This window comes from Pleurodeles waltl, chromosome 4_2 (genome assembly GCF_031143425.1).
Source record: "Pleurodeles waltl isolate 20211129_DDA chromosome 4_2, aPleWal1.hap1.20221129, whole genome shotgun sequence".
Taxonomy (NCBI): Eukaryota; Metazoa; Chordata; class Amphibia; order Caudata; family Salamandridae; genus Pleurodeles; species Pleurodeles waltl.
The window spans coordinates 467,754,887-467,776,766 of NC_090443.1; the positions used below are offsets into that span (position 1 = coordinate 467,754,887).

Below are 21,880 nucleotides of genomic sequence, written 5' to 3' on the forward strand. Positions count from 1 at the left end.
TAATGGGGAAACGTCCCCCTTGCATACATTATGCCTGGCGCAGGCATAACGTGGCAAGGGTTTACAAACTGGCACAATGTGTGCATTGAGCAACTTTGTAAATATGGCACAGTGTTTTTACCACACTATTACCACATTAGCATTATCGTAAAAATAATTATGCTAAAGTGGCGATAGTTGTCGCTAGGCCCTCTTAAATTTGGCCCAGAGTTCCTTCTACATGCTTTTACCTGGCAGGGACAGAATTCCTCCCAGCCCATACATAGAGGGATTGGTGTGTTAATTTAAGCTGTGCTTAAACAATTTTTAATAAAACATCCAAATATAGAAAAACAACAGTACACTGATACACAAAAGGCACTGTGAGGCATCGTACAAAAAAATAAAATGTTCCTTCTGCTCCAGCGGTGCATAAGAAAAGACACGTGTTATTGGGGTGCCTGTGGCACAACTGATAGCTGCGTCTCTGAAGCAAACAGGGAACCCTTGTCCTCCACATTCTAGGTTTTAACTAAACAAATGCAAGAGTCAGAGCTCTTTGATCTAGGAGGCTTTCGAGCAGCTCAGGCGAGGAGGGTGCTAGAATCAGAGTTCCAAAAACTAAGAGGTGCCAAGTTACTCAGACTAGGTGGTGTGTGAGACCCTCAGACTAGGAGACTGCTTGCTCAAGTCAGAGGTCCTCAGACGAAGAGAGTCTCAAAGTCAGTGCCCCAGAGTAGAAGTTGTCTCATCCCTCCGACAAGTAGAGGGTAAGAGTCCCTGTGTATGTAGCAGTAGCTGGAAATAACAAAGCTCTGTGCATTATGGGGGTGTTAGGAGCCGATCAGGAGCACAGCTATCAGTAGTACATCAGGTGCCAAGGCACTGGTTTCCATGGTGCGAGGGCCCACATCTCCCAAATTAGTGGTTTTTTTTTTTACCATAAAACCAATAGGTGTTGGGACAAATTTCCCTCTTTACTATGCCACTGGGGATGATAGACAATTGTGCATATCAAGTGAAGATTTTAATCATGGAAGTACATAACTACATTGCATATATTTACTGCTTGTTACATATTTTTTTTTTTAGGTAAGGGAGAGTAATTGATTTACGAAAAATCACACATATTACAATCAATTAATAGGATTCAATTCCATGTTCCCAGATTCCAAAGTCAGCAGTTTAGCCACTAGACCACATCTCCTCCCTCAGATTTAGAAGGTGTCAGTGTCAGAGCCCCTCATTCACCAATTCAATTACACTGAGCTAGTTAAATGCAACATTTACTGGTGCCGACCTTGGTGCTATTTCTGCAGCATTGCTGAATTTGCAGTCCCCCACACATGAGACTCTAAAACCAAGCTTTAAAACTCTGGTTCAACCTAAAGAAATAGGCGCAGTTGTCCCTGGCCCTGACAGAGCATCGCTGGCTCCCACTTGCCCTAGAAAAACATTTACATTTCTATATACAGCTTTCAAAGTGCTTATGTGCCACAGCAGAAGACACCTTCAGAAACAGATTCCCTGCTGCTCACCCCACATTAGCCTTTTATCATGCAATGTGAATCTGATCACCCTGACAAGACCAAATCAGACCAGACAGAACCAGAAAAAGCATTTTAAGGTGGTCCTAACAGAGTATGGGACACGTAACTCTGGAACACCCTGATCCCAGACTTGAGAAACCAAACCAGACTACTAACCTTCAAACAAGCCCTGATAACGTTCATCTTCAAAGAAGTAGTTTTCGCTTATCAAGAGTAAACTGGCTTGCCCAAAAAACCCTTCCCAACCCGAGTAATCCCTGGAAAATGTCTTAATACCCTTAGGAAAGGAGCTCCTGATCTTCCTTAAGCCATCGTGTGAAGGTTAGGATGAGAGTATTTTTTAGGAATATTCTTTCTCTTTTACTGTGCTCAATTCCATTTAACTTTCTACCTTTGCGAGGTGGCCAAATGTTACAAGACAGAACACTTTAAAAATAAATAAAGACTTAAATAAATATATTCAAACAGGTCTCATGAGATAAGTTTGTTAATAAAAACAATTATAGTCTTAGAGCAGTAACAAAAGCACTTTCACAACTTGTGCATGCTTTTTGCTGACACAACGGATAGTTGGGTTTAATGAATGTAACAGTATAAAGGAGAACACTGACTTACATTCAACGATCACTTCCACATTCCAGACATCAGAGCCGTGACTGTTTCTTGCAATGCACTGATAGAATCCAGAGTCATTTCTTGAAATTTTGAGCCACTGGTTCACTGGCTTGTCTATGCCATCTTTGGTGCATTTGACGCTTGGGGTCGGATTGCCATCGGCTTCACAGGAGAAAGTTGTCAGAGAACCTTCAGTCCACGTCAGCAGGCTCAAACAGAGTGCGTCATTGAACTTAGGTGGATCTAAATCAACAACACAGGTTATTTCTACTCAATCTAGTCCTGATTCATAAAGCTTTCTTCCACAAGTAGAGGTGCTGTACTCAAGAAAGGGGTTGACATATCTCAGCGGGCAGTCAATATGTATGGGAGGGTGATGGAGTAAATCACTTCTTGACCCTGGTAGGGATGCCTCCCACCGAATTTAGAAATGACTGCCAAGCTGGTGGTCATTTCTAGAGCATTGACAGGAACCAACATCACAGTGGTCCCTGTCAATGCTTACTGCCATTTTGTGCAGGGCTTTGTTAACATGATGGAGTCTTGCACCAAACTGATTTATTTTTATTTTCGAAAAGAAAATCCTGAATTAGAGTTTCATTTGAAAAATAAAGCAGATAATGCCTCCATTGCCATGAGTCATGTTTTTTATAGTGCCATCCCATCAAGGTCTGCCTGGTGGTGAGGGACGGTAAAAAAAACAGCTAAATGTCCACCATCCTAATTAGGTGGAAAGACATAGCCAATTCTCTGACTGCCCTTACTCTGTCAGGCCAACAGAGAAGTTTGCCCATGGCAGTGACAGAGTAGTCACATCCGTAGCTGACCTATGGCCCGCCCACCCATAATTCAGGCGAGCAGACCACTGTGTTGATTAGGAAGCAACTCCATTGCCATTGCAACTGAGTTCCCACTCTGCCAACATATAAATTGCCTCTAAGTCAGTAGTAGGCTAGTAAAAAGTAATTTAAAAAAAAAGATCAATGTAAAACACGTCTATTCACAGAAAACAATTTCTGAAAATTTTTGCCCAACTTTAAGTGACGACTAATGAACACGTTGCAGGCTTTATGCTCTCAGCCCTCACAATTTATGCCTAAGTGCAGTTGGTTGATACCAGGGTTTTTTCAGAGTGTATACCAGCCTACTCCACCCCATACAAACATGGCTTCTTCAAAGCAGATTAAGTTTGAATGTGGAGTGAGCTTATTAAAGATATTGAGAAGCAGCATCTGAGGAAGTAATATTTCAATCATACAAAAAGAAAATGGACTCTGCTAAAAGAAAGTAGAGTCTTTTACAAATGATTATGTTTTGTAGTGCTTCTGGCAGCTACACTAATGCTGCTTTTCCTATAGGTTGTTTATTGTGCAAAGGAAGACGGGGGAACTGCAGACATTTCAAAGATGTTGGATTCCCTTAGGCCCCAAAGGATCATTAACCTGACTCTTTCCCTACATTGGAATTTCCATGGGTTGTAACAGCCTTTCTCTGAGTGCCCAGAGCACACATTTTGTTCAATAATGTTACTTAGGTTTGAAAAATCCATTTGAAATTCTAAGTTGAATGTGCTGATTCACAGAACTGGTATAAGTGTATGTTTGGGGGAATGGTGCACAATTGTAAGATGCACTTACAACAGTTGACAATTTGCCAGCATACTGACCCTTCACCCCAATTCTTGTGTTCTCCTCCACCTTTTCATAGCCCTCCTCTATTGATGGAGCACTGTAATCAAGATTTTCAGTTTTCTGAGCAAACTTGAATTTCATTCTAAGGACAATGGGGGTCATTCTGACCCTGGCGGGCCAACGACCGCGGGAGCACCGCCAAGAGGCTGGCGGTGCTCCCATGGCATTCTGACCGCGGCGGTACAGCCGCGGTCAGATACGGGAAACCGGCGGTGTACCGCTGGTTTCCCGCTGCCCAAGGGAATCCTTCATGGCGGCGCTGCAAGCAGCGCCGCCATGGGGATTCCGACCCCCTTACCGCCAGCCTTGTTCGGGCAGTTTTGACCGCCAGAACCAGGTTGGCAGTAACGGGTGTTGTGGGGCCCCTGGGGGCCCCTGCAGTGCCCATGCCAATGGCATGGGCACTGCAGGGGCCCCCTAACAGGGCCCCACCAAGATTTTCAGTGTCTGCCACGCAGACACTGAAAATCGCGACGGGTGCAACTGCACCCGTCGCACCCCTTCCACTCCGCCGGCTCCATTCGGAGCCGGCATCCTCATGGAAGGGGGTTTCCCGCTGGGCTGGCGGGTGGCCTTCTGGCAGTCGCCCGCCAGCCCAGCGGGAAACTCAGAATTACCGTGGCAGTCTTTTGACCGTGCAGCGGTATTCTGCCGGCGGGACTTTGGCGGGCAGCCTCCGCCGCCCGCCAAAGTCAAAATGACCCCCAATGTCTTTTAAAATACATTCATGATGCTGTTGTACAGTGTCAGTGTATGAAGGCCGGTTCCATCCTTGATTTTCTAAATAACCATTGACTACATATTAAAACTGCACTTATTCTACTTTGTGTAAATGTACCTTGAGAGGAAGTACTGAAGCCCAACATTAATCCACCCCTCATTAACCTACTTGGACCCCACGATACATGGCATATAAGTGAAACAATAAAGAAACCTGACTTACATTGAGTGACCACAGTAACATTCTTCAAAGCAATGCCATGCAAGTTGCTGGCTTTACACTGATATAGGCCAGAATGGGGTCTTGTGATTCCAGGTCCATGGCCCTGCACGTCAGGTCTATCATCTACAAAGCATTTCACAACTGGAGCTGGATTTCCATCTGCATTGCAGGTGAATATGTCCTGGTCCCCCTCGACCCACATCTGAGAACTGGGACAGAGGACATCAGTAAATTCAGGTCCATCTACAAAAGCAATAAAATGAAAGTTATTTTTTTCACTGGGCCCAAAGTTAAAGGAACATAGAGGACCATGGGCTACTGGATTCCTTCTGTATAATGTGTTATAGACTAACCAGGGAGTGGCTCATGAATGAGTTTCAATGGCAGTGTGTGAAAATAAAGAAACCATTATTAAGAAATACAATAACCACAAATAAAATATGAAGAAAGGATATGTTGACAGCAATAATGAAGAAAAATTAAAGAACGTTAAGTCAATGTAATTTTTCAACCTTCTTAAAAACATTGCAGCATTGATAAAAAAAAGAAGGTGAGTTGAGTTCAGATGTAGGGTAAGGGTTCATAACCGGTAGAGTTTAGGGCTGGAGGTGGGATTAGAAAAGAAGGTCAGTGTGAGCGTTAGGGTTAGACTTCATGTTAAGATTATTTATAAATTTAGGGTAAGCGAAAGGCAGCAAGAGTAAGTTTTAGATTTAGAGGATGAGCTATGGTAAGGAATAGGTTTAGGGTTAGGAATATGATTAGGGTCATGGTAAGGACTAGAAAAAGTGTATGGGATGCAATCAAGGGAAGGGATGGGTTTATGGTCACAGTCATTCTTAGAGTCACCATAAAGTATTGGACTAGGGTTAGAGTAAGGGATAGGTTTAGAGTAGGTGTCAGGGTTATTGTTAGGGCTGGGACCGGTGTATTAAGTAGGATTAGGGATAGAGTTAGAGCTGAAGACATATTTTCAGCATTATAGTGTTCTTGTTTATGTGTTCCTCATTATTACTATCCAAGTTGAAAACAAAGAAGTAGTCAGTATGGTTTCTTGATTATGGTGTAGTCACTGTAGCACTATGTTAATATGGTATTTAGCACTCTCACATAATGTGCTTCGATAATTTCTATCAGTCTGCTGAAACGACATGCAAACAGGACCTCTTCAAAGCATAGCAGGAGAATATAGGGCACAGAGCAGATAAAACACAGATGCAACTGAGCAGTCAAACCTTTAGAACCACAACCCACGTTTTAGAAAAACAAAAGTTCCTGATCCACCTAGTATTAATGAACATGAGGCAGGATATGTTTTTTAATGTAACTAAAGATTTGTTTAGTAGCTCATTATTATTGTATAAAGATAGCACAGTTTCCATTGAAATATTCACAAAAAATGTACAGGCATATATTATTACTGATGAAACAATATTGCAAACAAATGATAATGGGTAGAAACCTGGATTCAGTGAATATTTATTATTTGTGCACCGCCAAGTAAAGTGTTGTGATTTATTCTGATCCTATTAAAATCTTTGTTTCCATCACACTTCAGAATTGCAAAAGGTGTGCTTCTTTTTTGCTTTCTTAACTGCTGAATGTGTAAAGTTAATTTACAAGTATTTACATTTTTTGTATGTAACAAAAAAGGAAAGCCTTTCTTTTGACACTGCCTGTAACCCATCAAGATTGCCACATAACTTTTACTTTTCTTATTCTGAAGGCAAAGTGGGAGGAGTTTGTAAAAACCAGCCCCAATGTTAAAACATAAGCAGCAGAAGAAATAGCCCGTCATTTGACCTCAGACTTTGAAGCACACCAAATGTGATAAGATAAACACATAATTTAAAAGCATTTTTTTTATTGTTTGGACTTTTATGACCCACCAAAATCAGCTTTTGCACCACAGTTTGGGAAATGCTGTTATAAGCAATACATTGCCTCCAGACAATCGGTCAACACTTGACTGTCAATAGCAATCGCATGCATTTTTAGAGCATCCATTTGTTAATCATCATTCCTGGTTTGATCCTCTCATTCTAGACGTGGATTTATTATAATAGTGTTATAATATGTTACAGTATAGTAATGTGTGTACACGTGCCCTTTATACAATATAGACAACTAAAAAGTAATGGATGGAAACTCTTTCATTGATTTAAATAAACGTTACTTATTCTACGTAGAATTTAATTCCAGTGATTTTTAGCATGACAAAGTCATTAATCTAGAGAGCTATCCTTATTAAAATCAGAGTGGCACATAATCTCTGTGCTTTACTTTAACTGTTTCTTTACAGTCACAAAGAAAATGGGGCAAGTTTGTCAACAATGTAACTTCACATACATTGAACAGCCGACACGTCTTGCTCTGGCTATTTTAGCCCTGAGCTTTCTGAAGTTTAGGAAAACGAAATGTAGAAAACTATGTGGTATGATTTGATGTGTGAGATTAGAACTTCAGGTCGTCTAGTGTACAAGAGACTATTGACAGAAGTGTAGAAAAGTTGTCGAGTTCTAATTCCAAAAACAGATTTACAAGAAAAAATATCTTTCTATGGTTGCCCTTTACATTTATCCTCATATTCCAAAGTGTAGTGATGCTCACTTGTAATTGAATATTTACATAGAACTACAAAGTTTTGTATGTGAAGAAAAGTAAATACATTTAACATTATTTGATCTGAAACAAACAATACTTGATTCCATTGGGGGAGGGGATAGAGGCACAACTAACAGGCTAAGGGCCGTATTTATACGTTTTTAGCGCCGCATTTGCGCCGCTTTTTGACGAAAATGCGGCGCAAACTTACAAAATAGGGCCCGTATTTATACTCCGTTTGCGCCGAATTAGCGTCGTTTTTTTCGACGCAAATTCGGCGCAAAACTAACGCCATATTTATACTTTGGCGTTAGACGCGTCTAGCGCCAAAGTATGGGCAAATAGCGTAATTTTTTTGCGTGAACGCCTTCCTTGCGTTAATGAGATGCAAGGAAGGCGTTCCCGTCTAAAAAAATGACGGCGACGCAAATGCGTCGTATTTATACTCCCGGGCAAAAATCACGCCCGGGAGTGGGCGGGGCAAAAAACCCCGCATTTGCGCCACTTTTTAACGCCTGGGTCAGGGTAGGCGTTAAGGGGCCTGTGGGCTCAAAATGAGCCCACAGGTGCCCTCCCCTGCCCCCAGGGACCCCCCCTGCCACCCTTGCCCACCCCAGGAGGACACCCAAGGATGGAGGGACCCATCCCAGGGACATTCAGGTAAGTTCAGGTAAGTATAATTTTTTATTTTTTTTTATTTTTTTTGGTGGCATAGGGGGGCCTTATTTGTGCCCCCCTACATGCCACTATGCCCAATGACCATGCCCAGGGGACATAAGTCCCCTGGGCATGGCCATTGGGCAAGGGGGCATGACTCCTGTCTTTACTAAGACAGGAGTCATTTAAATGGCGTCTGGGCGTCGAAAAAAATGGCGCAAATCGGGTTGAGGCGATTTTTTTGCCTCAACCTGACTTGCCCCATTTTAAGACGCCCTAACGCCATTTTCCCCCTACGCCGGCGCTGCCTGGTCTACGTGGTTTTTTTCCACGCACACCAGGCAGCGCCGGTCTGCTAGTGCCGGCTAACGCCATTCCATAAATACGGCGCCCGCATGGCGCTTCAGAATGGCGTTAGACGGCGCTAAATTTTTTGACGCTACACTGCGTTAGCGCAGTTTAGCGTCAAAAAGTATAAATATGGGCCTACAATTGTATGTTGTAAGTTTGCGCCACTTTTACGTCAAAAAATGACGCAAATGCGGCGCTAAAAAAGTATAAATACGGCCCTAAATATTTGTGATAGTTTCCCATAAACTGTTGCTGGTACTCATAATGTAATCTTTGCCTGGTCCCCCAACATTCTAGTGCCAGGATTTGCATGAACTGTGTTAACAGTGAAGAAATGCAGAACAGGAATGAGATAAGGATTACTTGCTTGTTGTGATAAGCTCTAAGATCTGGATAAAGTTACATGTCCAGGGGACTATAAGGCATTATGAAATGGAACTGTTCACATAGATAAGTGGCATGGGCAATGTAATACAATGTAGATATAGAAACAAAAGGTAAATGGTGTGCCTACAATATCAAGCTCAATTTCTTAATATCTTGTGCGGTATTCCATTATGCATATGTATATTAGGTTTGGTGCTTTTACTGCACAAAATGAAGTGGTATTGTTTGAAATGGTGTTCCTGGTTGGCTAGGGTAGGTACCTCAGCCAGGCAGGGCCACCACTCTAGTAAGGGTGAGGAAGCAACACACACAAGATAACCCCTGCTCATCGCCCTTAGTAGCTTGGCATGAGCAGTCAGGCTTATCCCACAGGCAATGTGTAAAGCGTTTGCATAACACACACAGCAAATGTGACACAATAAATACACCACAAAGGAAACATTACAACAAAATATATAAAAATAAACGGTATTGCACATATATCATTATACCATATAAGACATGTATTAGTAATACCCTGCTACACAAGCAGTTGTCAGAACATCACACAGGTTCCTAGTATTCTGCGAAAGCAAGCAGTAGTCAGATGAACACATGGGTTAATACTGTTCTGCAACACAAGCAGTAGTCAGGTCATCATTATTAGCATTAATGCACGCCATAGTAAACACATTATCATAAATGCCAAGACATCATCAAGAATGCACGTAGAAGAGAAACATTTCCCAATAACATACAGCTTATAAAAAAATTATCATGCATGCCAATGAAAGGGAACAAGCACAGGTATTATAAAACATCTCCATGTGGCATATGTGACAAAACATTTCTCTTCAAGTGTACTCTAGGCCGGTCCTGATATAAATTCTTATTACCCTGACGAAGCAAAAATGATGCAATATTACATCAGGTCCTGAAGTACAGTTTTAACCCTGAAGGCACAATATCTCATTGCGAAATCAGAATATCCAGCCATCACCAAGAACATCACCATATACAGATCAACAGCCTCATCATGAGACACAGCACTCATGTGCTTTTATTCCATACGATCCAGTAAGTCATCCCCTAGTCTTCAGTACTGGGCCCTCTGCCCACTCATAGAAGGGAGTGCGGTGAATTCCTTGGGGCGCAGATACTACTTCACGCCTACTCTAGGGAATACGGCCACTGAGGGGCTCGCCAGGCCTTGGGCCTCCTTCTGCAGGATATGTGTGAATCGCCCCCTCAGAAAGATGTGCTGTAAGAGTAGGTGGCGGGTGCAAACACACCTCCCACGTTGGCAGGGAGACCTTGCTAGGTCCCCCACGCAGAGCAAGGAAAGGCCACTGCAGACTCACATGGGGAGGCCTGCTGCCGTCCTCCCTGCCATCAGAACACCCCTGCAGCCTCCCTCTCCATGTTGCTGATGGCTTTCCTGGATCCTGTGTGGCTCTTGCATGCAGGTAGAAAGAGTCAGGGAACAGGCCCAGCAACCTGTGCAAGGCTGGTCCTCGAGGGGCGGGGTGCTCCTGCCCAGCTGTGCATGAGATCCTACCGGCACTTGCCATCGAATGGGGACATTCACGGGGGTCTCCACCACACTAGGGGAATTTCTTGGCCCGTGCCCACCACCACAAGGTGCCTGCACCCGGCAAGTTGTGCTCGATCCTTCAAGAATCGTGTCACTGCCTGCAGGCTGCTGTCACTGAAGGAGGTGCCTGCTTTATCCCCACTGTTGTAAAAACTGCTCCACCTGCTCTGGGCACCAGAGGGGAGTAAAGAACACACGCTGTGTAGTATATGGGGGGAGCACTCATTACGCTGACTCCACCTGGTCACCTCAGCCCCTCCTGGGACCGCAAGAGAATTCCAGCAACTGAAGGCAGACTCTTGCAGTGCCCACCAGGCACTTCTCTTTTGGCCACAGCGCTCACTTTGCACTTAAAAGTAGAATACAGGGGGGCAGGGGGCACACCACCCAGCCCCTAGAGACAACTGTAGAACACCAGGCAGAGATCATGCCGCAGGCCATCACATCAGGGTCCTTTCTTGCAAACCAGCAGGCCACAGGCCAGCACAACAACAGGTCAGTCCAATGGCGGTTCCCTGCAGCATAACAGCACCCTCCAGCAGCATCTGGTATCAGTGTTCACGCAGTGTCTACTAACATGGGGAACAACCCTTTGTACTTATACTCATTTTTCACAGCCTCCTCAAAGGGGGATAGGAGGTTCCGACCAGCACTAATCAGTTCCAGGAATGTCCCCTTTCTTCTCCAGCACTGGCTCCAGACATCAGTAGGGGATAAATGAGCCCTTTGTGTGAGGCCAGGGCACAGCCTTTACAGATGAAGGTGTGCCCCGCCTCTACCTCTCCCAGCCCAGGAAGACCATTCAGTATGCAGATGTACTTGTGTTACACCTCCATCCTCCCTGTGTACAGGCTGTATGAAAAGTATGCACAAAGCCCAGCTGTCACTCTGCCCCAGACGTTGATTGGACTCAAGCTGCAAACGCAACAAAGTTATAAGCACAGAGAAATGCCCACTTTCTAAAAGTGGCATTTCTACAATGGTAATAAAAAATCAACCATCAACAGTAAGCAGCATTTCTCACTACCACTTCAACCATACCAAACATGCCTATTTCACCTCTGATAGACCAGACAATACCACTTAGACATATGTAAGGGCGTTTCCAATGTATTCCTATGAGATGAGCAGTGCTCACAGTAGTGAGAAACTAAATAGGCTGTTTTTCACTACTAGGACATGTACTACATAAAAACATATGTCCTACCTTTTACAAATACAGCACCCTGCCCAGAGGGCTAGCTAGGGCCTACCTTAGGGGTGACCTATATGTAGTAAAATGGGAGTTCAGGGCAGGGTAAGTAAATTAAGATGTCAGGTCTCTGTGGCAGTAAACTGCACATGCAGGCCCTGCGGTGGCAGGCCTGACACATGTTTGAAAAGCTGCTTTCATGGGTGGCACCAGCTGCACTGCAGGCCCACTAGTAGAATTTAATTTACAGGCCCTGGGTATATAAGGGATACCACTGTCTAAGGGACTTAGAGGTAAATTAAATGTGTCAATCAGGTGTAAGTCAATCATAACAAGTCTAGAAGAGAGAATGCTCTTTAGCACTGACCAGCAGTAATTTTTTTTTTTTATGTCGGCCATTTTTCTTAAAGGAAAGTGGGACGCATTTTAAAAATATATATATATTCATTTCTTTAAAGACACTAACATTTTTGACCTGACCATTCATCATCACAACACAGTCTCTATAAGCTCCAAGGGATAAGTCTGTGGCTGGAGCCCTTCTGGGCTTCATAAATCCCTTTGTCACTCTCCCACCCCATGCTAGCATCCCTTCCCACCTAGTTAGACTGTACTTATCAATAAGCGCGTCATTTTCAAAGTCCTTTAGTTCACCTATCAGGCTATCTTCATCAACATCATCGTCATGTACTTGGTGGACAGAAAAGAGAGAGGAGCTTCAGAAGCAGGTGAGCTCTTCACGGCTGCGGGGATGCGGTGGTGAAGCATGGCTGAAATGGGCCCTAATAGAAGGAAGGAAAATGGTCCCACTAGACCATGTCAGTATGGTAAAGGACTGAAATATTTCAGAGTTGCGAAGCCCCCCTCACCCTTGGGCACTGGTGCCACTGCATCTTCTTCACTACAGAGAAGCTTGCGGTGTATAGATTATAGTTCTGTAAATGTCTGTACTATGCATAAAGTATTTGTCCGGTTTCAGGTCTGCACTGGTGTGATGACATCCTGCTTTATGAGTTGCTGTCCCAAGGGCAGCAGAGGTGTAGGTGAAGAGGCACTTGGAGAACCCCATGCTGGCTTGTATGTGACTTTTAGTTTAAGCTCACACTCATTTCTTTCCTTACATGGGTCTCTTTACCCCTTCTTTCTGTTTAAGTTTGGCCTGTCTTTCTCCCATCCTTAACTGCCTCTCTCCATCTAGGGTGATCTTCCCTTTCACCCTCCTCCCTTCTGACCCACCCTTTGTGACTCTTAGGCCCATAATTATACTTTTTTAGCACTGCATTTGTGCCACTTTGTGACGCAAAAAAGGTGCAAACTTACAAAATACAATTGTATTTTGTAAGTTTGCCCCATTTTTGCATCAAAAGCGGCTCAAATTCAGCGCTAAAAAGTATAAATATGGGCCTTAATCTCCACATTATCATATCCTTCTTTTCTTTTCCTTTCCTTTCCTTTTCATTCTTCTCCCTCTTTCTTCACTTTCTCTCTACAAATCACCATGTTTCACACTCTTTTTTCCTTTGTACCTTTGTGTCTTCTTTTCTTCCTTCTTTCTCTAGCTCCTCATCTCTAGCTCCTCCTCTCTCTTAATGGCATAGGCAGATAATGACAGTGATGCTGCCACTGAGACGGTGAAGCTGGCCAACATACAAGGTTTTAGAGTAACAAGAAGGCAGAAAATAGCGGCTGGCTCAAAACAAATTGGTGCAAAGGCACTGGGAAAATGCAAGCAGAAAGCTGGAGACCACGTTGGTCCATAAATAAAGAACCAATGTAGCCTTGAGCCCTTTGATAGGGATGTACTCTGTATCAAAGTCCACACTGACCAGCTGTGATCTGATGTAGATGACATCATATGATGTCATTTCTTGTGATGTCATTGTCAGGTTGAACGTCATATGATGTCATAATTTTGCTAATTAGCATGATTGGAACTTGCAAAGTCCTACCCTCTATGGTCATGGAATGTTGGCAGATATGTTAGCCACTTCAGTTACTCTCAAGCAAGCAACATTCAATAGTGTTACAATTATGGAAAGTATATGAGTTAGTTCAGATCCGATGAGAAGTCTGGTCCTTTTAAGTCAACCTACCCATAGCATTTGAATTTTGTTTCATTATTTGTCAACAGTGCTTATTGTGAGCTGGTGGTTTCCAGTGATGCCCACCGACTCATTTTTGGGGGCCGCCGATTAATTTTCTGTATCAGACATTTTCCAAGAGTAAAGTAGAATGCGGAGGAAGGGAAAGAAGGAAACATCATCACATAGAGAGAAAACAGGAACTTGCAAGAGTGAGATAAAGGGGCAGGGAGTGTCTGGGAGTGGATTCAAGAGGCATTAGGGATTCAGAATTATGCAGCCCTGGTATATGGCGTGCCGACATATAAAAGTGTCGGCCTTGGGATTCTGAGCAGAGCTATGGGCACCAGCCTTAAGGCTTTTACAAATTAAACTCTGGCTGTCACCAAAGAACAGTTAGGCCCGTATTTATACTTTTTTAGCGCTGCATTTGCGTTGTGTTTTGACGCACAATCGGCGCAAACTTACAAAATACAATTGTATTTTGTATGTTTGCGCTGTTTTTGCATCAAAAAGCGGCGCAAATGCGACGCTAAAAAGTATAAATACGGGCCTTAGTGATTTACAAGTATTATGCATATGTCTTTATATGAGACTGCTTTCCGTGTGGTAGGCCCCTTTCTGTACAGGCACAGAGAAGCAAAATATGATTGAAAGGAATGCAACCAGAACAATTTTGAGTAATTAATAGGGATCTTATCAGGCATTTCACTCATCTTACTGTCCCACCCTTCAATACAGACAATATTCCATTAGCTGGAGCAGAGCTGCATTATTCGTCAGACTTTAAGCCACTGCCAATATACAACTGAAGGAGCATTCCATTACAAATCCATTTTTAATGCCTAAATAAACTTTTGTAAGACCATAACTTACATTCAACTGTAACTGTCACATTCTTCGCATCAAAGCCATGTATGTTGCCGGCATGACACTGGTATGTTCCATAATCGTATCTTGTGATGTGATTCCAATTTGTAAATGTCTTAGTTCCTCCTTCTTGGATGCACTCAATATAGGGAGTGGGATTTCCACTGGCTTGACAGGCGAACGTAGCATCGGTCCCTTCCACCCATGTAACAGAGCTTGGACAGAGGGTGTCACTAAATTCAGGCTTGTCTAGAAAGCATAAGGAAAAAACACTATTCTTTCTCGTAGCTTGTTCATATAATTCAATCGATGACTCATACCTACCTATATTGCAACCTACAAAGTCTGATAATGTAGGCCCTCCTTGCCAATGCCTGATTTTGGCAACAAGTTTTACAGTCTCTTGTACCCCACAGCTTTACTGGGAACCTCAGCCAGTACTCCAGAATACAATGATTTATATGAAAGCCCATCCAATCTGCATAAGCAGATCAGTTATACCTCCGAAGAAGGATTATGAGCATGCTTCCCACATGGCTATAACGGTGTCTGCTTCCTGTCTTGACCATATGTGTTCAAAATTAGTTGGGTAGGTCTTCTTTCGGCAAGACATGATCAAACAAGCCTGAGTTGCAAAGATTTTTTATGCATCAAAGTTCAACTGAGTTGTGTAAAAGTACCACTGGTCAACAAAAAGGGCAGATCCTAATTTTAAAAAAATCAGGATCTCTGGAAATTAAGGACAGCAGATGGAACTTACAGCAGTGGAAAACCCAAATGTATAAAGAATTTCTGCAGAAATACGTTTACGATTAGGACTTAGAGCCTGATTTTGAGGTTGGCGGTCGGGTTACTCCGTCACAAATGTGGCAGATATCCTGCCCGCTGTATTACCATTCCGATAGGATATAATGAGATCGAAACATGGTGGACGGGAAATCCGTCATGTTTGTGATGGAGTAACCCCATCCGCCAAACTCTAAATCAGGCCCTTGGTGTTTGGAACAGGGATGCTGCCTATGGTGGCTGGAAGATGGTGAATGTTAAGAAATGTGTAACTTCATGGGTGCACCAGAACTTAATATTGGCTTTTCACACCCAATTTGTGATTTAAACTTGATGCTCTAAAAGTCTGGAAAACGTGTCTAGATTCAGTGTGAAAAACACCCAGGTAACCTCATGTTTCCTAGGCAGTGCTAAATATGTAAATATAAACGTGCTGGTGCCCAAAGCCCTCCTCTTAAACACGCAGCTGCTGCAATTAAATGGGCAAACGCGGAGTACTAAGGCAGCATAATCCTGAAGCCATCTTGGGCCTCTTCAATCCATTTACAGCCACTCCCTGTCCCTTCAGCTCACTCTTGCAGCTTTCCGCTTTCTCCCATTATGGCGCTTTTTGTTTTTTCTCTTCCTCCGTCTTTCCCATATGTGTCTTTTGCTCGCAGTAAATGCTTGAGGCAGAAAAATAAGTGCCGGCCCTCAAAAATAAGTGCCAGTGCAAGCATTGTGCCACTTTGTAAATATGGTGCAGCATTTCCGGCCTTCCAACGCCACTCCAACGCCACATTAGTGTAAAAAAATGACGATAAAGTTGCATTGGAATGGCGCTAGGCACTCTTAAATCTGGGCCTGAGTAACTAAATGTTCCAATTGTCCATGGTCAGTCTTGAAATCTTGAAGTCTGTTACATTTAGCGGCTTTAGTTATTGCAAGTTTCAAACTTAAATGTTTATATGCAATCTATATTAGTTGAGGATAAATGTATTGTAATGTGGAAGCACACTGTCCTGGTGATTTTGCAACTGTATAAAGAAGACTGTAAACAACAGAGGAGTTCGGTGTATGCACATGGTAGAGAGTATTTGCATAAAGGGATGTCTGCTATGAAGTAAGGGCTCTTTTATGAATTATGTGGTGTATATTTACTAAGGTTTTACACCGTGTTTGTGATGCAAATCAACACAAAATCTTTTTTTACCTATTTAATTTCCAGTGCAAAACTTCTTTTGTGCTGGAAAGTACCCTTAAAGTAACTTGGCACCAAGGGGGGCGCTACAAGGGTGGTACATGGGCGTTCCCATGCAACCACCAATGTCTTTTGATGTAAAACCCATCTGCAAAAAATAGTAGTCAGGGTTTTGGGTCTAAAAATAAACCCAGGACAAAAGCAGGCGTTAAAAGGAGAATTGTTTTAATTTCTCCCTTCTTTGCATGCACGCTGCACTGTGCAGCAAACATACAAAGTAGGAAAAATGTTAAAATGTGCCTAAGCATAGTATGTTGTACTGGAAGGGTTAACGTCCAGTACAAAACCTATGCTAGACTCACACACACACACCCTTGCACTATAGTGCAAAGGTGTGTGCGTGGTGCACAGCAGCTAAAATCAGCGCCGGCGCTAGGGAGAGGGGAAGAGAGAGCCATATGACTGTAAATATGGCGCACTCCTGCTCTCTCCTTCTCACACAGCGCAGCATTTTTTGCTGCTGCATTGTGCTGCATGACTATGTAGCAGATCTGGGCCTATGTATCCCTTGCAACGGCCAAAGGTGACATATTCAAGTCCCAGCAGTCGGCTGGTCTGGAACATTTGTAGGGTTCTCCGCGATAGTTGTCAGGAAGCCTGTCACATGTTCACATTTCCATGGAGTTCACGAGTTTGTGTCAACATCCCTATACAATAGACAGTCACGTATCCAATTTGTTAATTCATTTTTAAGTGATGATTACACTTACGAATTGAATTTTCCATTTAAATATATCCTTGTATTGTCATAGTAATGTACCAATTTATATATGAAAGTGTATATAAATCTGCTTATGTTATAGGAGCAATGTAAAAAAGTAATGCACTTTTTTCAACACTATTTTTACTGTCTTTAGGTAAGGGATCCAGCGACTTTTTATTTTCCTAGGAAAGAGCTCTCTGTCTCCTCTGAGATTGTTCATGTTACAAAACTTGAGGGTTCGTTATTGATGTGGAAATTGCAGAAGCCTCCCATCAGCTAATGTGAAACCTCTAGATATGGACCTGCTTGTTAGTGTTCCTGTACTCCTGATTACAGTTGTTGTTTTGTGCTGCCCTCTTAGATATTTCCACACGGACAGTATTTATACAATAACTGTGCTCTGATAGTTTATTATGCTTGTTATTTTAAGTTTGTTCATTTTTGTCTTTAAAGGTTTGCACTTGTTGATGTCTAACAAAGGTTCCTTGGTGGTAGAACATATAAAAATCACTTAGTCGATCATTTTTTTGCAAATCAGCTTAGCTCCTGAGCTAAAAGGGCAGTCAGTCTGAACTGGTAGGCCACATCCTGCAGAATGGCAGATCAAACAAACCCCGATGTGTTTTACCTTTTTAGCATTTCTCATTGAGATGCCAGAACTTGGCTAAGATTTGGTGACTTGGTCTGAGCGACAAAGCAATCACAAATTAAGCAAACAAAACAAAAAGTTAATAGGGCTTGCAGGAACATGCCTTAACGAACTTGTCAGAAAACCAGAAAAGATACGGTGTATGATGGCAGGTGTCCACATTCCCTCCCTTCTGCCCCCTCGCTAGAAACCAAGGGCAGGAGATTTCATACCAAGAAGGATGGCCGATGGGAGAATGGATGGGTCCGTGAAGGGGCTTTTGTCTGAATCTAAACCCCATAATGTGTGCTCCAACCAGTTAAAATAAAGGGGCAAATATAGGGGAGCATGGTGATACTTCTGGCAACAGCCTCCTTATGCAGGATGCAGGCCCGATGCATGCTGGAGGAATTTTATAACACCTCCATAGCTGGCGAGTCCTTGTGCATTCTCAGGCCACTTGGCATGCGCCCATCCTTCCCTTATGACAACACACGAGTCATTGCTGGTGCAAAAAACGAACACAGTTTTATTCACACAAAAATGGTGTATGAAACTGGCACTTGTTGCAGTTACCCCCCCCCCACACTTTTTGCCTGATTTTAATGCTGAATTGACTGAGCGTGTGCTGGGATCCCTCTAACCATGCACGGGCACCATGTTCTTTCCCTAAAAATGTACCATTTTTTACACAATTGGCACACCTCTGGCTGACAGTCCCTTGTAAAAGGTACCAGTGGTACCAAAGTCCCTGTGACCAGGGAGTGTCCCTAAGGGCTGCAGCATGTGTTGTGCCACACACCCTAAGAAACCCCTCACCTAATACATGCACCCTGCCATTGCAGGTTGTGTGTGTTGGTGGGGAGAAAAAGGCAAAGTCCACATGGCATCCCCCTCAGGGTGCCATGCCCACAAAACACTGCCTGTGGCACAGGTAAGTCACCCCTCTAGCAGGCCTTACAGCCCTAAGACAGGGTGAACTATACCACAGGTGAGGGCATAGCTGCATGAGCAATATGCCCCTACAGTATCTAAGTCCATTCTTAGACATTGTAAGTGCAGTGTGGCCATATTAAGTATATGGTCTGGGAGTTTGACATTTCGAACTCCACAGCTCCATAATGGCTTCACTGAGTACTAGGAAGTTTGGTATCAAATTCAGCACAATAAACCCCCACTGATGCACGCATGGGATTTATTAAAAATGCACACAGAGGGCATCTTAGAGATGCCCTCTGTATTTTACCCAATCCTCTAGTGTAGGACTGACTGGTCTGTGCCAGCCTGCCACTAGCAGACAAGTTTCTGACCTCATGGAGTGAGGGCCTTTGTGCTCTCTGAGGTCAGAAACAAAACCTGCTCTGGGTGGAGGTGCTTCACACCTTGCCCTGTAAGAAATGTGACACCTGGCAGTGAGCCTCAAAGGCTGAAGCCTCGTGTTACAGTACCCAAGGGCACTCCAGCTAGTGGAGATGCCCGCCTCCAGACAAAGCCCAACATTTTGCCAGCCAGTTTGGCAGGAAACTTAAGAAAAACAAGGAGGAGTGACCACTTCAGCTGGGACCGTCCCTAAGGTGTCCAGAGCTGACGTGACCCCCTTCCTGCAGAATCCTCCATCTTGGTTTGGAGGGCAGGGACCAATAGGGATAGGAATGTGCACCCTCCCCAAAGGGAGAAGGCACAGGAAGGGTGTAGCCAACCTCAGGGACAGTAGCCACTGGCTACTGCCCTCTGACCCCTGTAACACCCCTAAATCGTGTATTTAGGGCTTCCCTGAACCCACCTCACCAGATTCCTGCAACCTACAAGAAGAAGAAGGACTGCTTATCTGAAACCCCCAGCAGAGAAGAAGGAAGATGACAACTGCTTTGGCCCCAGCCCTACCGGCCTGTCTCCTGATTCAAAGAACCAGCAAAATAACAGCAACACATCCAGCGGGACCAGCAACCTTTGGCAAGCTCCAGAGGGCTGCCCTGCACCCAAAAGGACCAAGAACTCCAGAGGACAGCGGCCCTGTCTAAGAAAAAACAACTACTAAGGACTCCCACCTCACTCCGAATGCGTGAGCCCTGACCACTCTGCACCCAAGTGCCCACCCTGGGTTGACCTCTCCACCCCTCCACAACGACGCCTGCAGAGGGAATCCTAAGGACCCCCCTGACCACGGAGCTCCAGATGAAGATATCCGATGCATTAAAGACACACTGCACCCGCAGCCCGCAGGCCCTGGAGAAACCGATACCCGGTGCAGCCACGTTCAGCAGGCGGCCCTCCTCCCTGTCCAACTAGTGGTGTGCCCGACACACCCAGCTCAGACCTCACTTGCAGCCTTTGAGGGACCGCCAGGGTCCCGTCATAGACCAGCATTGGAAACCCAACATCATGTTTGCACCCTGCACCTGGTCATACCTGTGCTGATGAGGGTGTGTGTTTGGTGCCATCTAACAGCCCCTCCAGTGCTCCTCTAATCCCTCCTGGTCTGCCATCCGAGCCGCGGGTAATTACCTGCAAGCAGACCGGATTCCGAGTACCCCCGTCTCCATGTGAGCCCACGTTAAATTTGCTCATCTTTGACCTCTGCACCCGGCCGGCCCCCTTTTGCTGGTGGTGGGTGTTTGGGGTTAACGTGAACCCCAACCGGTGGACTTTCTAAAACCCGGAGAATGAAACTGTAAGTGTTGTACTTACCTCCAAACATATTAACATTTCTTCCCCCCCAGGAACTGTTTCGGAAAATTGCAGTGTCCATTTTTAAAACAGATTATTGCCAATAATTCAAAAACTGTATACCTTATCAGTTTAAAACAAAGTACTGTTGATACATGTGTGAAATACAAATCTATTGAAGTACTTACTTGCAACTTGAATCTTGTGGTTCTAAAAATAAATTAAGAAAATATATATTTGCTAAATAAAAACCATCGGTCTAGAGTTAAGTCACTGAGTGTGTGCTTCTTCTATTGTCTGTGTGTGCATAACAAATGCTTTGCACTGCTCTCTGATAAGCCTAACTGCTTGACCACACTACCACAAAAGAGAGCATTAGTATTATCTACTTTAGCCTCTGTTGAGCCTCTGGGGAACGCCGGACTCTGTGCACACTATGGGCCTCACTATGAGTTTGACAGGTGGATGAAGCTGTCCACCAAGCTCTTCCCGCCTGAACCCAGGCGGCCCTATACTCCCAGATCAAATAGCCCCATTTTTTGCAAGGATCTAGCACTTCCGGCGCCTTCTGCGCTACACCTAGCTGCCAATTGTTGTGGGAAGCCCCTGTGCCTAGCTCGGGCCTTAAGTGCTGTGTCCACCCTCTGCTGATCACCTGCTGACCATTGCCCTGCTCCTCATACCCCTGCCGTCGGGCATCCCAGGGGCCCTCGCTTGAGTGGCTCCACCTTTGGCTAATGCACTCCCCCTGCTGTCTCTCTGTGCTGTCTCCACCTCAGCCCACACTTTCCTCACGTCTGCGACGCTCACTTTTCTAGTGTTGGTGGGTGGGCCAAAGGTGAAGGCTTCAGTACCCCTTGGAGCCCCTAGCTTTTTAACCCTGGTGGCAATTCCCAAGGGCCCCGCTGATTGGTTCATTTAAATAATGCCGCCTATCCGGCCCATACATTTTTAAGAACTTCGGTCTTCCTGCTCCCAGGTTCCGTCTCTCGTTTGTTGCGGGCACTTCAGTGGTCCGGCCGTGCCTCCCTGGCCCAGAAGATTTCACTGCTCTTCCTTTTCTCTCACCATTTTAATAAACAATTACAAATGCAACTATCCCAGCAGGACTAACTCTTCATCTGCAGGTTGACTGCCTTCAGTTCCAGGAAGCTTTTTAGGTATCAGTAGCATTCTATAAGACTAGTCATCATCATTGTCGTCATCATCATCATCATCGCCAAAGTCATTATCATCATGTGCCAGGCTGAGAGGAAAGAGTGAGGAGCTTCAGATGCAGATGAGCGTTTCTGCTAGGGCACCACCTGGGGAGTGGAGTAGGGGCTCCCCAGAGTCAGGAGTGTAAATCCGCCTGCACAGATCA

General features: G+C 44.4%; 1 protein-coding gene across 7 annotated transcripts in view; it reads right to left on the reverse strand.

The window, feature by feature from the left end:
- The window catches only part of ICAM5 (intercellular adhesion molecule 5), a 375,719-nt gene that overhangs the window by 80,220 nt on the left and 273,619 nt on the right, over window positions 1-21,880 (reverse strand). For 6 of the 7 annotated variants that reach the window (XM_069231796.1, XM_069231797.1, XM_069231794.1 and 3 more), the window contains 2 exons: window positions 4,779-5,021; window positions 2,145-2,387 (listed from right to left, as the gene is read on the reverse strand). In XM_069231796.1, coding sequence (XP_069087897.1) covers window positions 2,145-2,387; window positions 4,779-5,021 — 486 coding nt within the window. The remainder of the gene's footprint in view (window positions 1-2,144; window positions 2,388-4,778; window positions 5,022-21,880) is intronic. The other variant, XM_069231795.1, reaches the window with a different exon arrangement.